Source organism: Rhincodon typus, chromosome 9 (genome assembly GCF_021869965.1).
Source record: "Rhincodon typus isolate 14 chromosome 9, sRhiTyp1.1, whole genome shotgun sequence".
NCBI classification, from domain to species: domain Eukaryota; kingdom Metazoa; phylum Chordata; class Chondrichthyes; order Orectolobiformes; family Rhincodontidae; genus Rhincodon; species Rhincodon typus.
The window spans coordinates 20,739,378-20,752,859 of NC_063340.1; the positions used below are offsets into that span (position 1 = coordinate 20,739,378).

The 13,482-nt window shown below is 41.3% G+C and overlaps 1 protein-coding gene across 3 annotated transcripts in view; it reads right to left on the reverse strand.

Moving 5' to 3' along the window:
* Positions 1-1,202: 1,202 nt before the first annotated feature.
* The window catches only part of LOC109910579 (ribosome-binding protein 1), an 83,602-nt gene continuing 71,322 nt past the window's right edge, over positions 1,203-13,482 (reverse strand). For 2 of the 3 annotated variants that reach the window (XM_020509796.2, XM_020509794.2), the window contains 5 exons: positions 12,548-12,634; positions 12,159-12,233; positions 10,788-10,886; positions 3,765-3,908; positions 1,203-1,812 (listed from right to left, as the gene is read on the reverse strand). In XM_020509796.2, the coding sequence (XP_020365385.1) occupies positions 1,759-1,812; positions 3,765-3,908; positions 10,788-10,886; positions 12,159-12,233; positions 12,548-12,634 (459 nt within the window). In that variant the 3' untranslated portion in view covers positions 1,203-1,758. The remainder of the gene's footprint in view (positions 1,813-3,764; positions 3,909-10,787; positions 10,887-12,158; positions 12,234-12,547; positions 12,635-13,482) is intronic. The other variant, XM_048601121.1, reaches the window with a different exon arrangement.

Below are 13,482 nucleotides of genomic sequence, written 5' to 3' on the forward strand. Positions count from 1 at the left end.
GAGACAGGGAGGGGTTAAATCAAAATGGACCACGTCCTTTTCTTTGCATGGGCTTTAATTTTGCTGACAAATCTATTTTGTGATATTTTATTAAACACATCTTGGAGGTTCATGAACACCACATCATCTTCATTGACCTTAACCCTGCTTATTAACTCATCAAAAAAAAATGAAATTGGATTCAATTTGCATTGACAAATCTGCTGGTTTTCCTTAATATGCATTCATCCAAGTGATTGTTATTTTTGTTTACTTTCTAAAAGCTTTTTCATCACTGAAATTAGACTGACTAGTTTTGAGTCACTTAACTAGGTGCAACATTAGGATTTCTCCAGGTCTCTGCCAAGTATCCTTGTGTCTAAGGAGGATTGGAATATTACAGCCAGTGCCTTGTTAATTCCCACCTTGATTTCCCTCTGGGGCTTAGACAAATCTGGTCTGGTTCTGTTGACTTATCAACTTTCAGTATAGCCAGCCTTTCACGTAGCTTCTGAGATTTTTGTTCATCCAGCGCATTAACTAACCCTTCTTCCATGATGACTTTGGTAGCATCTTCTTCTTTGGTAAAGACAAGTGCAAAGTACTTAGGATCTCAGCCATTTCCTCCGCCTCCAAGTATTAAATCCCTTTTTTGGTTCCTTTTCAACTTCAATCCTGTTTTAACTATTCATATACCTAATGAAGGCTTTTACATTCCCTTCAATGTTAGCTGCTGGTCTCTTCTCATACCTTCTTTTCACATGCTTACTTCTTTCTTTACTTGCTTCCCCAATCCTTTATATTCAGCCTCATGATCAGACTGGAACATGTGCAAAAATATTAATTCTATGAATTTAGCTTTTGATTTTCATTCCTATGTGTTTTAATATTGAGGAAGCTTCCCTATTTACATCATTTGATAAATGCACTTTGTGATGTAGAACTGGACTGTAGGTTAGAAAGGTTTTCTGAAGTAATCAGAGAGACAGTAAAGACATGACAACTGGGTTCATGAACTGTAATAATCCTTGGTACCCAGTTCTTCCCTGTCTATTGGCAAAATTCACAAATACAGATACCAGGTCAGGGCCAAACAGCTCTGACTGCATTCTTAGGAAAAGAGGACATTTGGATGAGCCACCATTTCATCAATTTGAACTGCATCCTGGTGTCCAATTCATCCGTTGGTATTCCCAATGGAAAGATCACACAGGGCGGTGAACAACGGTTACAATGTTTTATTTGTCGTACGGACAACTTTTAGAAAAACAAAAAAGAACGTTGTGAAAACTTGTTCTGTTGACAACCCAATCATGTCACTGGCCAAGGTTTGCCTCACAGCTGAATAAAAATCATTGAAAGACCTAAACTTCACTTGCTCCTTTTCTCTTGCTTATTCATTTTTCCTTGAAGAAAAAATAATAATAATTGCACAATTCAATGTACGTTCCCCACAACAGTACATTTGCTTCCCTTTTCATGTAAACTGAGCATTCAGGTCATTTTGTTTCATATACAAAGTGGACATCTAGATTTCAGATCACTGACACAGTCAGAGCTCATTCACTGTAATGTGTCTTAAAAGGAGAAGAAAAGTCAAAAAAGCTTTTTAAAAAAACTGGTGACTGGAACTTTTCTCAAACTTTTGACTGGCTCACTAACAGTTCATAATTAACTACGGTACAATACTGAGCGCACAGTTTAGGAATGGCATAAGAACTATTATATCTGTAAGGCATCTGGCAAGTTCGAGTAGTGTTCACTGCAACTGTAGACTCTTTAGACGGATGTCCCCTCCTTCATACCTTCCTCCGTCACTGCTTTCTCCTCTTCCTATAAAAGAACACAGTGCAATATATAGGTGAGCAAGACTTAGGTCAATCAGGCTCAATTACAACAATTCCAAAACTAATCAGTGTCTCTGTAGCTTCATGGACTCCCAACAGTAAATACTGGGGTAAATAAGACATAGAACTGCGGACGCTGCAGACCTAAAACAAAAATAGAAATTGCTGGTGAAACTCAGCAGGTCCGGCAGTATCTGTGAGAAGAAAGCAGAGTAAACATTTCAAGTCTGGTGACACTTCATCAGAACTGTTAGCAGCTGAGAAAAAGTAATCTTTATGTAGAAGACGAAGTCAGTGAAGGGGAGAAGTGAGTGGATAGGTGAAGATGGAGTGTGGAGAGAGAGATATATGAAAAGGGTAGGTAAACAAGGACATTATGGAAAGCAGGCCAGGACAGAAGAAAAGCTGAATAAGTGATAATAAAAGCTAACAGTAGGAGAGAAAGGGTGATCCATACTAAAAGTAACCCAAATAACGTGATAATGGGCCTCAGAGTATGTGAGAATGGGTGACTGTGCTAAAAGCAACCCATGTCATGATGGAGATAGTAGGAACTGCTGATGCTGGAGTCTGAGATAACAAGAGCTGGATGAACACAGCAGGCCAGGCAGCATCAGAGGAGCAGGAAAGCTGACGCTTTGGGTCTGGGCCGTTCTTCAGAAAAGGCTGGGTGTTGGGGTGGGTAAAAAACATGGAATGATGGAATCAGGCTCTAAAGTTCTTGAAATCTATGTTGAGACCCAGAGGCTATAGGGTCCCCGAATGGAAAATGAGATGTTGCTCTTTGAGCTTGTGTTGAGGCCTGCTGGAACACTGCAGCAGATCTGCAACAGTAGAATTGGCGTAGGAACATGGTGGTGTGTTGAAGTGGCAAGCGACTGGAAGCTCGGGGTCATTTTTGTGGACAGAACATAGATGTTCTGCAAAGCAGTCACCTAGTCTGTGTTTTGTCTTACCAATATAGAGGAGACCACACTAACAATAGGGAATACAGCAGACTAGATTGAGTGAAGAACAGGTAAATTGCTGCTTTACCTTGAAGGTGTGTCTGGATTGTGAGAATGGAGGAGGTAAACAGGCAGGTGTTACACCTGCAATCGCATGGGAAGTTGCCGTAAATACTGGGATACAGCTCCAGGGCTGATGGCAGTCAATAAAAACCGAAAGAACTGCGGATGCTGTGAATCAGGAACAAAAACAAAGTTGCTGGAAAAGCTCAGCAGGTCTGGTAGCATCTGTGAAGGAAAAATCAGAGTTAATGTTTCAGGTCTGGTGATTCTTCCTCAGAACTCCTACCCCACCCACCTCCCTATTTTCTGCATATAAAGTGACGTTTTCCCAGCCACCATCAGTTCTGAGGAAGGGTCACTGGACCCGAAACATTAACTCTTTTTTCTTTCACAGATGCTGCCAGACCTGCTGAGCTTTTCCAGCAACTTTGTTTTTGTTCTCGATTTACAGCATCCGCAGTTCTTTCGGTTTTTGCAAAACTGGAACTCCGAAGAACCTTTATTGCTTTTTGTAATATGAAAATCCTATCACTTGGATGGAGCGTCCCAAATAAAAACTTTTGCGTGAATGCAGGGTAGTCCTTCACATATATGTGTTTTGGTGTAATATGTTTCTAGAGTTAGATGAAGTAAGATACAAAGTGATGTCGGGAACAAACACCACATGGACTTGCATAAAATGGCATCTTCGTAAGTGTTGCAAGTACTATTTGAGATACATATTTCAAAAGTCTGCACATTCAAGAGTAAAGACTGATAAATGCCAAAGAGAGATTCACAGTTTATAGGAGACGTACATGTCTTGTACACAGGAAACAGAAGGAGAAAGGGAGAGAGATACATATTTGGAGGGAAAAAAAACTTTTGACAAAAAATTGTCAGCAACCAAAATTATACAACTGTTTTCTGTCAATGTTTGTTAATGTACCTTTTCCTGTCTCTGTGTTTGTAGCTTCACAACAGTTTCTTTTTCCTTGTTAAGTTGTTCCTGGGTAGCCTTCAGCATCTGCTGGAGTTTTGCAGCAGCTTCACTCAAGTCCTTGGTCATTTTCTTTTCCTTGTTAAGTCTTTCCTGCAAGTTTAAACATAATGATTTTAATACTATGTTATAATCTCCATAAAAAGGAGAACTTCCAGTTAGTAGGCGAAAGAATGCTACATAAAAGAAAAAACTATTAATTAAAATCTATATGAAAACTGAAAGAACTGTGGATGCTGTAAATCAGAAACAAAAACAGAAGTTGTTGGAACAGCTCAGCAGGTCTGGCAGCATCTGTGGACAGAAATCAGAGTTAATGTTTCTGGTTGAGTGACTCTTCCTTAGAATTAGAAGTTTTGAGGAAGGCGCACTGGACCCGAAACGTTAATTCTTATTTCTCTCCCAGACCTACTGAGCTTTTCTAGCAATTTCTGTTTTTGTTTGTAATTAAACACTATTTTAATTTATAAGCCACTAGTACTTTAAACTGCAGAAAGTGATATTCCTGTTTTATATTTATCATCTGTTGCACTCTCCACATAATTAGTCCTTTTAGAAAACATTTCACATTTGTTCCCAGTTTCCAATGGGTTCCAGTATCTCACTTCAAATAACTGTCTCCAGACACCTTCCTCTGTTTTCAGACAGTTCCTTGAATCCAACTCCAGCAGTAAAGCATGTTCTGCTGATTCAACAAGGTGCAGGGCTGGATGAACACAGCAGGCCAAGCAGCATCATAGGAGCAGAGAGGCTGACGTTTCGGGCCTAGACCCTTTCCACAACCAAGTCAGGGTTGCTCTAAGTCCAGACTGCCTCCCTCCTGCATTTGGCTATGATAGCTCAAGATTCAAAGCAGCCTTTCTCTTGGTTGGGCACTCAGAAACTATCTGTCGTGTTCATTCACTTGCAAGGAAGCCTACAAGTTGATCTCAAAAATGCTTTCTCCGTCTCTTTCCATGACAATGTGAAATACACTGGGGCCTTGTGTTTAGGTAAAATGCTAATTAACTAATTGATCTCAACTCCCTTTCAGCTGAGAAGCAAACAGAGAATTTACAGCAAATCTATTTACATTCCAGTACCTTCAACGCCTCTTTGGGACTTTGGGAGACTCAGAGTCTACTCATTGTAAACTCAGAGACTGCTGATCTTGTTTTCAAGTAAATAACTCGCACCTTTGCAGGAAAACAATTTAAGCCTTCTTTTGATCTCTAACAATCAAAATACTCAAGCTTACTGTGAGCAAACTATGAAAGAGGTCACACAATCCCCTTTGTTTACTTTAAATTAGTGACATTTCCAAAATATAATCTTACAAACTTCCTAACTGTACCATTTATCAATAACCATCTGAATTTATAGCATCTTTAGAACTGAAATTAAAAATTATCCAAAAGGTTTCAGAAGGACGGAACTGAAAAATAGATGTTTTGATGAAAGACGGCAATTAAAATCCAGATAATAATAGTGTGTTTTAAGAAGGACCTTATAGAGGAGAAACATGATATATTTAGGGATGGAAGCCCAGACTGTAGAGATGAGGCAATCAGAGGTATAGCCATTAATGATGGGGCAAAGGTAGGAGGTATACAAGAGATCAGAAAAATCAAGAATGGGTTGTAGACTTGGAAATGGTTGCAGAGACTTGGACAAGCAAGGAGCTGTGAAAGAATTTGAAAAGAAAGATGAGATTTTGAGCAGGTTGACATGCGTTAAAACACACTCCTCATTGTTCCAGAATGTCCAGGTTGTAAATTATTTCACTGTCTTCTGTGAGTCTTCTCATGACTGAACAGTATGATACAGGATCAGCACGGATGTTCACAGTTCATGCTCCTGCCATTGGTGTTTGAAGGAATTTATGCAGCTGCTTCACCTCTGGACATCATGAGTTTGGCATAAATGGTGCTCAAAATATACTAAACAGATTTTGGTGCGTGTCTCCATGTGGGCCAGTCAACTGCACTGTAAAGCTTCATAAGACTATTTTAGATCCTAACATTTTTACTCAATGACTTTGATGTCATTTTCCCTGAGACAGTTCCCTAGTGAAGACCTGCTTTGGCAATCATCTACGCCAGAGATATGGCCAACTCATCTAAGTGGAATTTTTGAGGATGGTCTCCATGCTGTTAAGCCCAACATGATGGAGGACCTCAGTGTTTGTGCCATAAAGTTCTCATGATGGACCTCAAGTGTCTTTCGTAGGGGTATCCAAATCTTGTGACTAATACATGGTGGCATGGTTGGATGTGTTTATGTCAGTGGTGAGATGCCCATGGCATAAACAAAGGGTGAAACGTCATGGACCCCAAATGTTTCAAATCCTTTGTTTCAAGTCTGCGAGACCTGTCAGACATGATCAATACGAATGGTGCAACAGGCTTGACAGGCACCAAAGCCTCCTCCTGTTTCTGTGCTCCCAATGCCCAAATACATGCAGATTTCAATCAAGAGAAAGAGTAGCTTAGCTGTATTGGTGCCTCCAGCACAGCCATTCTGTTAACACTCACTGACCTACGGTATCGGAGGAATTCATGCACCTGTTCTCTGGACTCGAATTGATGGACTCAGGATATCAGGGAAGAAAATGAAAACAAAGAAAGCCTGGTACACATATAAAATTTAAACTTTAAGATCATGTGTTCAACTGTATGCTCCATGTCAACTGCAACTCCTATAGCTGCTATGACCAACAGCATGTATATTCCTAGTCTGACTGTAGGTGATGCTTCACAATCGTAGGATGAGAAAGCACAGGAGGTCATTTGGTCTATCACACCTCTGCTGGCTCTTTAGTAGAGCTATACAATTATCTCCAAGTGTTCTTGTGGCACAACAATAGTGTCGTTGCCTCTAAGACAGGAGGCCCCGGTTCACATTCCACCTGCCCCAAAGGTGTGTAATAATATCTCTGAGCAAGCTGATTAGAAGATATCCACAATTAAGTTAACTTTCTCTTTACCTTTAGCCCAACAATTTTTTTCACAATAGGTATTTATTGAATTCTCTTTTGTAATTCGCTATTAAATCTGCTTTCACCTCTTCTTAAACAGACCGTGCATTTTGGACCACAAAATTGTTGCATTAAAAACATTTCTTCAATGTCACTTCTGCTTTTTATGCAGATCAGCTTAAATCCATGTCCTCTGGGTACTAACCCTTTTCTAGCTGGAAGCAACTTTCCATATTTATTCTTTTGAGATGATTCATGAATTCAAATACCACAATTAATTGCCTTTTAGTTTGTTCTGCTTTAAGGAAAACAACCCACACACCTAAAGTCCCTCGGCCCCAGTACGTTAACATTCTGGTTCATCTTTTCTGCACACTCACTAAGGCCTACACAGCTTTTCCCAAAGTGTGATGATAAATGGGTCAATTGAAATGGGCCTCCATTCAATTAAGGAAGAATCTCAATCCTTTAGCTCACAGAAGCAGACAGAAGAACAGGCAAAACTCAAATACCAAAGAGCAGCGACTGAGATACTTTTTAAAAATGTATTCTTTCATGGTATGTGGGGGTCGCTGGCATGGTGAGAATGTGCTTCCCAACCCTCAATGCCTGGGAAAAGGTAGTGGTGAGATGTCTTCTTCAACCAGTGAAGCACATACATGATGCTTTTAGGGAGGGAGTTCCAGGGTTTTGACCCAGTAACACTGAAAGAACAATGATATATTTCCAAGTCAGGATGGTGTGCGGCTTGCAGGGGAGCTTGCTGGTGATGGTGTTCCCATGCTTCTGCTGCCCTTATCATTCTAGGTGGCAGAAGTATAACTCGAATAACTCAGATTAGTTTTATTGTCACATGCATTCATATGAGTACATTGAAAAGTTTGCAATGTCACCGCTTACAGTGCCATCTTAGGTACCAGACACCTCAGTACAGATTCTTAAGTATTTGGTACAAAATTGAAAGAATAATAAAAGCCCAGCATGAGAATTAAAAGGAAAAAATTGCTCTGTTTACAGTCCTTTCACCCAGGTCCGTGCCAGCATCGAGCCTTCAGACTGCTCCGGATCAAGTCTCCAGTTCAGGGCGAGTTTCAAAGGTCTCAAGGAGCCTCCCCTCCCCGCCCCGGCCCCGGACCCACCGTCCCCGCCCCAGCCCACGGCCCGGGACCCGCCCTGGCCCAGGACCCGCCCTCCCCACCCCGGCCACCGGCCCCGGACTCGCCCTCTCCGCCCTGGCCCCTGGCCCTGGACTCGCCCTTCCCTCCCCAGGCTCCGGTACCGGGACTCGCCCTCCTCACCCCGCCCTCCGGCCCCGGACTCGTCTCCCCGCCCCGCCCTCCGGCCCTGGACTCGCCACCCCGCCCCACCCTCCGGCCCTGGACTCACCTCCCCGCCCCACCCTCTTGCCCGGGACTTGCCCTCCCCCATTTCCCTCCGAGTAAGTTTGAAAAGTTAAAAGTTTAAAAAGGACACGCAAGGAAAAAGAAAAACAAAGAAAAAGAAAAAGAACAAGCACAGTAGAGGAGCTCCAGTTGGAGGGTCCCACTCTGCTGCCATCTTTGTGGGTTTGGAGGTGCTAACAAAGGATTCTTGAGGAGCTGCGGCAGTGCATCGTGAATATGGTACACACTGCTGTGGAGGCAGTGAATGTTGAAAGCAGTGTGTGGGGTGCCAGTCAAAATGGACTAATGTGTCCTGCATGGTGTTGACCTTCTGGAATCTTGCTGGGGCTGCACTCATTCAGGCAAGTGGGGAGTATTGCATTACACACCCAAATTGTACATTGTAAATGGCAGACAGGCTTTGGAGTGTCAGGTGGTGAGATACTTGCCTCAGAATTCTTACCCTCTGACCTGATCTTGTGGCCACACTAATTACATGGTTCATCCAGTTCCGTTTTTGTAAATAGAAACCCCAAGATATTGATAGCGTGGGATTTGATGATGGTAATTGCAAGGTCTAAATGTTTTATTTGAAATATAACTGAAAAATTGAAGTTTGGAAACAGCTGTGTTGCAGAGAATAGACACTATTATTTTCTTACAAAAGAAAGCAAAAGTGAAGAGTGTGGTGTTTACTTAATGATTACACAACAAAATATACTTTTTGGAGAAGGCAGGTTTGATACTTTCATGAGACTAACTGGCACCAAGTGTCCCTGGATGGAAAAGAACTGCCCTGCGACAACTTTTCATTTGGTTTTAAGTAGTTTCTGAGAGCAGTTGTACTCTTCAGAAGCTTACAAGCCAAGCCAGCTCTCCCTCTCTTCCCCTCTGTGAGTGGAAGAAAATCAGCACTAAAAGACTCTGAAAAGCAGAATTTCTAACTCAAGCAAAAGACCTAGGTCCAATGGATTGGCTACTGAACAACAATTGGTTACTGCACTCAACAAAACCATGACATTCTCACCAAAAACTGAAGAAAGTGAGGAAGTCACGTCATTTCATCTCTTATGGTATGGATTGTTAAACCATAGAACTTGGTCATTTTTAGCCTATAGTTTTCTAACCAGAATATTTTTCCAAAGTTGTCAATTCTATTTGTGAATGAATATGTATATGTTTGGACAATAAGAGCGGGTTGCTTATCTTACATTAATAGCCATATTTCCACTTGTAAAAGGATAGGCTTGTTTATTATACCGTAGATACGTTTTTGTTTTCTTGTTCATTGATGGAACCTGGTGTACATTTCTTTCACCTGGGGTATGGTCAAAGTGAAGCAAATTAATCATTCTAGAAATTAAGTTGGTCAATTTCACATTTGTGATGCCTCTTGGAATCAAGGAGCTTGATTTCCAGCATACTCTTCCTGTCACAGTCATAACATACTGCCAGTGAATGTCATGGGGAGGTGGTTAGATCTTCCCTTCATGGAGATGGTCAGTGCCTGCTACTTGGCTGGTGTGAACAGTGATAGGAAATACAAACTAGATAAGTTTAAACAGATGATTGACTTCGAGATCGAATTGCAACCTTATACTTTTTGTAGAACAAAACAAAATACCAAATTGGCTGAAAATCGAAATATAAATGTGAGCTTCCAACATTTGCATAACTGGTAATGGCTTCGCTCAATATGCCACTGGATGAGTCAAATGTTTGTAAAATCTAGCTGTATTTTTGTTTTATTATTCATTCTCAGGATATGAGCAATACCAGCAAAGCCTACTGACTGCCCATTGCTTGTTATCCTGAGAAAATGGTAGGCTTTCTGTTTGAACTACTGCACGTAATAGGCTAGCGAACAGAGCAGATCACTAAGCCACATCAAGGGACAGATAATGGTGAACTACATTGAGCTGAAACTGGAGTCATATATAGTTCAGACTGGGTACAATTAGCAGGGTTTCATCCTTAATAGACATTAATGAGCCAGTCAGGTTTTTGTAACAATCTAATAATTCATATTCAAGTTTACTGGAAGCAGCTTGTTTTTTTTATGTCCTGAGAAGCTGGTGGTGATGGGGCTACCCTTGTAACAGTGGAGTTCTTGTGATGATGGTGCTCCCACAACAGCACTTTGATTGGTGGGAGTGTTCTTATGCTGGGAAGGCAGGGGAACAGTGAATCAGGATTCCTGCTCCCAATGACTGTCCAACTGAAAACTGCATTCTGTTCAGACTGCTCAAATCTGACACGGCATGTGACGCATTCCATGATCAAATGGCCTCAGAATGTCAAAACCAGCCAGTTGGGCAAGCTACAGAACGGCAATAAGAACCTCTGAATTCCTAGCTATGAGTTAGGATCTTCAAAAAGCAGCAGTGGAATGGTAAGAAAGTACATGATGTAAGGAAGAAAAAAATTCCGCATTGGACCATGATGGCCAGAAACTTAAAATAGGTTAAACAGCTGTAAATTCACAATATGGCCTCTCATTGAACAGCATTTAGGTGACTTATTCAGTATGCGTTGTACCAAAGTGGCACTGATAGGTAACTGTTTTTGCAGAAAGAATGAGATATATTGTTAGTGCACATGTAGAACATAAAGTACAAGATGCGTCAAGATTACCTTTAGTTGAACGATATCCTCTCCGGCACAGGTGACACTGTCCCCTGCTGCTCTCAACTTTTCCAGCTCTTCCTGTAAGTTTAGTGCAGATCTCTGGGCCTAATATAAAGTGTACAGGCTTTAGTTAGAAACCACTGTTATAAAATCTGCTACACACAAGTGAAAGCAAAAGATAGAGTTTTGAAGAATATTAAATACTACATGGTACAGAAAATCATCCATTCCACAAGAGGGGATCTCAAAATATTAAGTCTAGGTTGATCCACGCTTCTGTTCAGAATAAGCTGGCTTCTTAACAGTGCAGGAGTTGAACAGCTACAATTGTCCTGAGTGGCCCTGGGGTAGAAGGTATAATTTGTTGAGTATACCTATCAAGCTATTGCCTGGCTAATCTGTTGAGCAGTGCTCCCACTTTGGGTAAGTATTCCCAAACATTAATGTGAAGGACACTGTATGGTTGACCAGACAGCGTACGTCTTTGTCATATCTAGTGTTTAGGTGGATGCTGGGTAGCTCATCCAATTTTATTCTTATTTGTCCTTTCTGTAGTAGGTTGGTACAACTGCATGGCACTTCCGACAGCAATTAAGAGTCAACCCTTCATTACTGTGTATCTGTATTCACACCTAGGCCAGAACAAGTAAGGTTGGTAGATATCTTTGAAGAACATTAGTGAACCAGACAGATTTATGACTGTGTAGTAATTTTCTGATCAAATTTTAATTCCAGATTTATATTAAGTTTAGTTTAAATTCCTGTAGTAGCTGGAGTATTAATATGAATCGCTGGATTACTAGTCTACAACTATGTGCTATTCTCCTTCAAGCCCCCTCCTTTGCCTGATTGAGCTCCTGTGAAATATTTTAGGATACTTTACTATGTTAAAAGTCTGCATGAATGCAAGGACTTGTTGACTTCATCTAATGCCAACACACAGTAACTAAACTTATGATTAATTGATCAGTATGTCAATGCTCTCATGAGACATCTCAGTGTGTCAAGGGAGTGCCTGGTGGCTTCTTAAGAAGTGGAGTGCAATCAAATGGGTCTTGAAGATAATGTGAGTACTATAGCATTAGGCTTGATCTCAGCTTCAATAATTTCCAGATTCATGACCAGTAAATGGCCATGATGACCCTCCATCAGTGGGAAAGGAAAAAGGGGAGAATAAACAGGGTCCCTCAAATATCTTGCTGACCAGGCAGGCACACTGTTGAAAGTCACAGAGCAAGCAATCTCCTGTCAGCCTGTCTCTCCACCAACTGCGGAGATGTCTAGTCCAGGCAACCAGACAGCAAGGAATCATTTACCTTACTGGAAAAATAAACAAATAAAAATGAGGGCATTTTGTTCTTAAAAAATATTCTGTACCTTTTCAAATTCCTCAGCCAGCTGCTGTCTTTGTATCTGCTCACTGGTCACAGTTTCTTCCAACTGGGTTTTAAACTAAACAAAACATAAAGAAGGTGTCGAGTTTTTTTTACTGCAGATGTTGAATTATAGGCAATCAACTAACAGATGAAAAGTTGGAAGTGGAACAAATATTTGAAGTTTAGATGATGAAAATGGTCAGGAGTCATGCTGTGCAGGGAAATATTAGATAATGGACATGAATTGAGATCCAGGTCTTGTAGGAATAGTTACCACAGAGAATGGGTGTACACCATACAGTGACATTAAAGAGGCATAAGGTGTTACTGATCAACATTACAGACCAACATGCTTTCTCCAGACACGCATAAGCGCCTCACCACCCTAACCTTGGCAGGCTCAACTTGATCAGACAATGATTCAGCCAACTCTCCATCACGCATATGGGTCTCCATTGTAGACAGACGCTGCCTCACCTAAAGTGAGGAGATTAAAACTCATTTAAAATGCACAAAAGTACACTCGTTAAATAAAGAGCTCCCATCCTTCCCACCCACACCAAAACACAACAGAGAATATGTTAAGCTTTTTTCAATCAAGTTTAAATGTGTATTGAACATAAGCAGAGGCCAAAAAACCAAGGGTTGCTGTTATGATGAAGAAAAGAACATTAAGCCCAACCGGTTCATGGCAAATCGATCCCAATTTGACAATATCCCGCAGTTTTCCAGAAATGCATATTTAAAATAGGCAGAAATGTGACCTATTTCAAAATTGCCCATTAAGGTGATGGAGCACATGCTCCAGCCCCCAAGGTGCTGCCAGCTTGGGGGGTCTGAGCCAAAGTTGGTTTCGAACCTACTTTGAACAGAAACTGACTGGTATGAAGATCTAACAGGCATCAGTAATAAACTTCACCAGATGGAACATGATTCCAAATATAAAGTCAGGCAGGCCTCGGGAAGCAAAGGGGCTGCTGTGGTCAATGCCCACCAACCACCACCTCACCACAAATCCTGATTCCGCAATTTTAGGTGGAAAGCAAGCAGTTGAGTTTTGAATGTCTCCGTGGCCCGTGTCTATTTAAATTTTTTATTTAACCTCTTCTTCCTAATCAAACTGTTCAGAGCTGCTATTACACACCTCAGGAGCAGGTGGGACTTGAACCTGGGCCATCTCAGTCCAGAGATAGAGACACTCTGCCACCAGAGGTCCCAAAGTATTTTTATCAACCTGTTCACAGTTGCAATCACACACCTCTGGAGATGGTGGGATTTGGACCTGGACTTCCCAGTCCAGGAATAGGGATGCTACTACTGTGGCA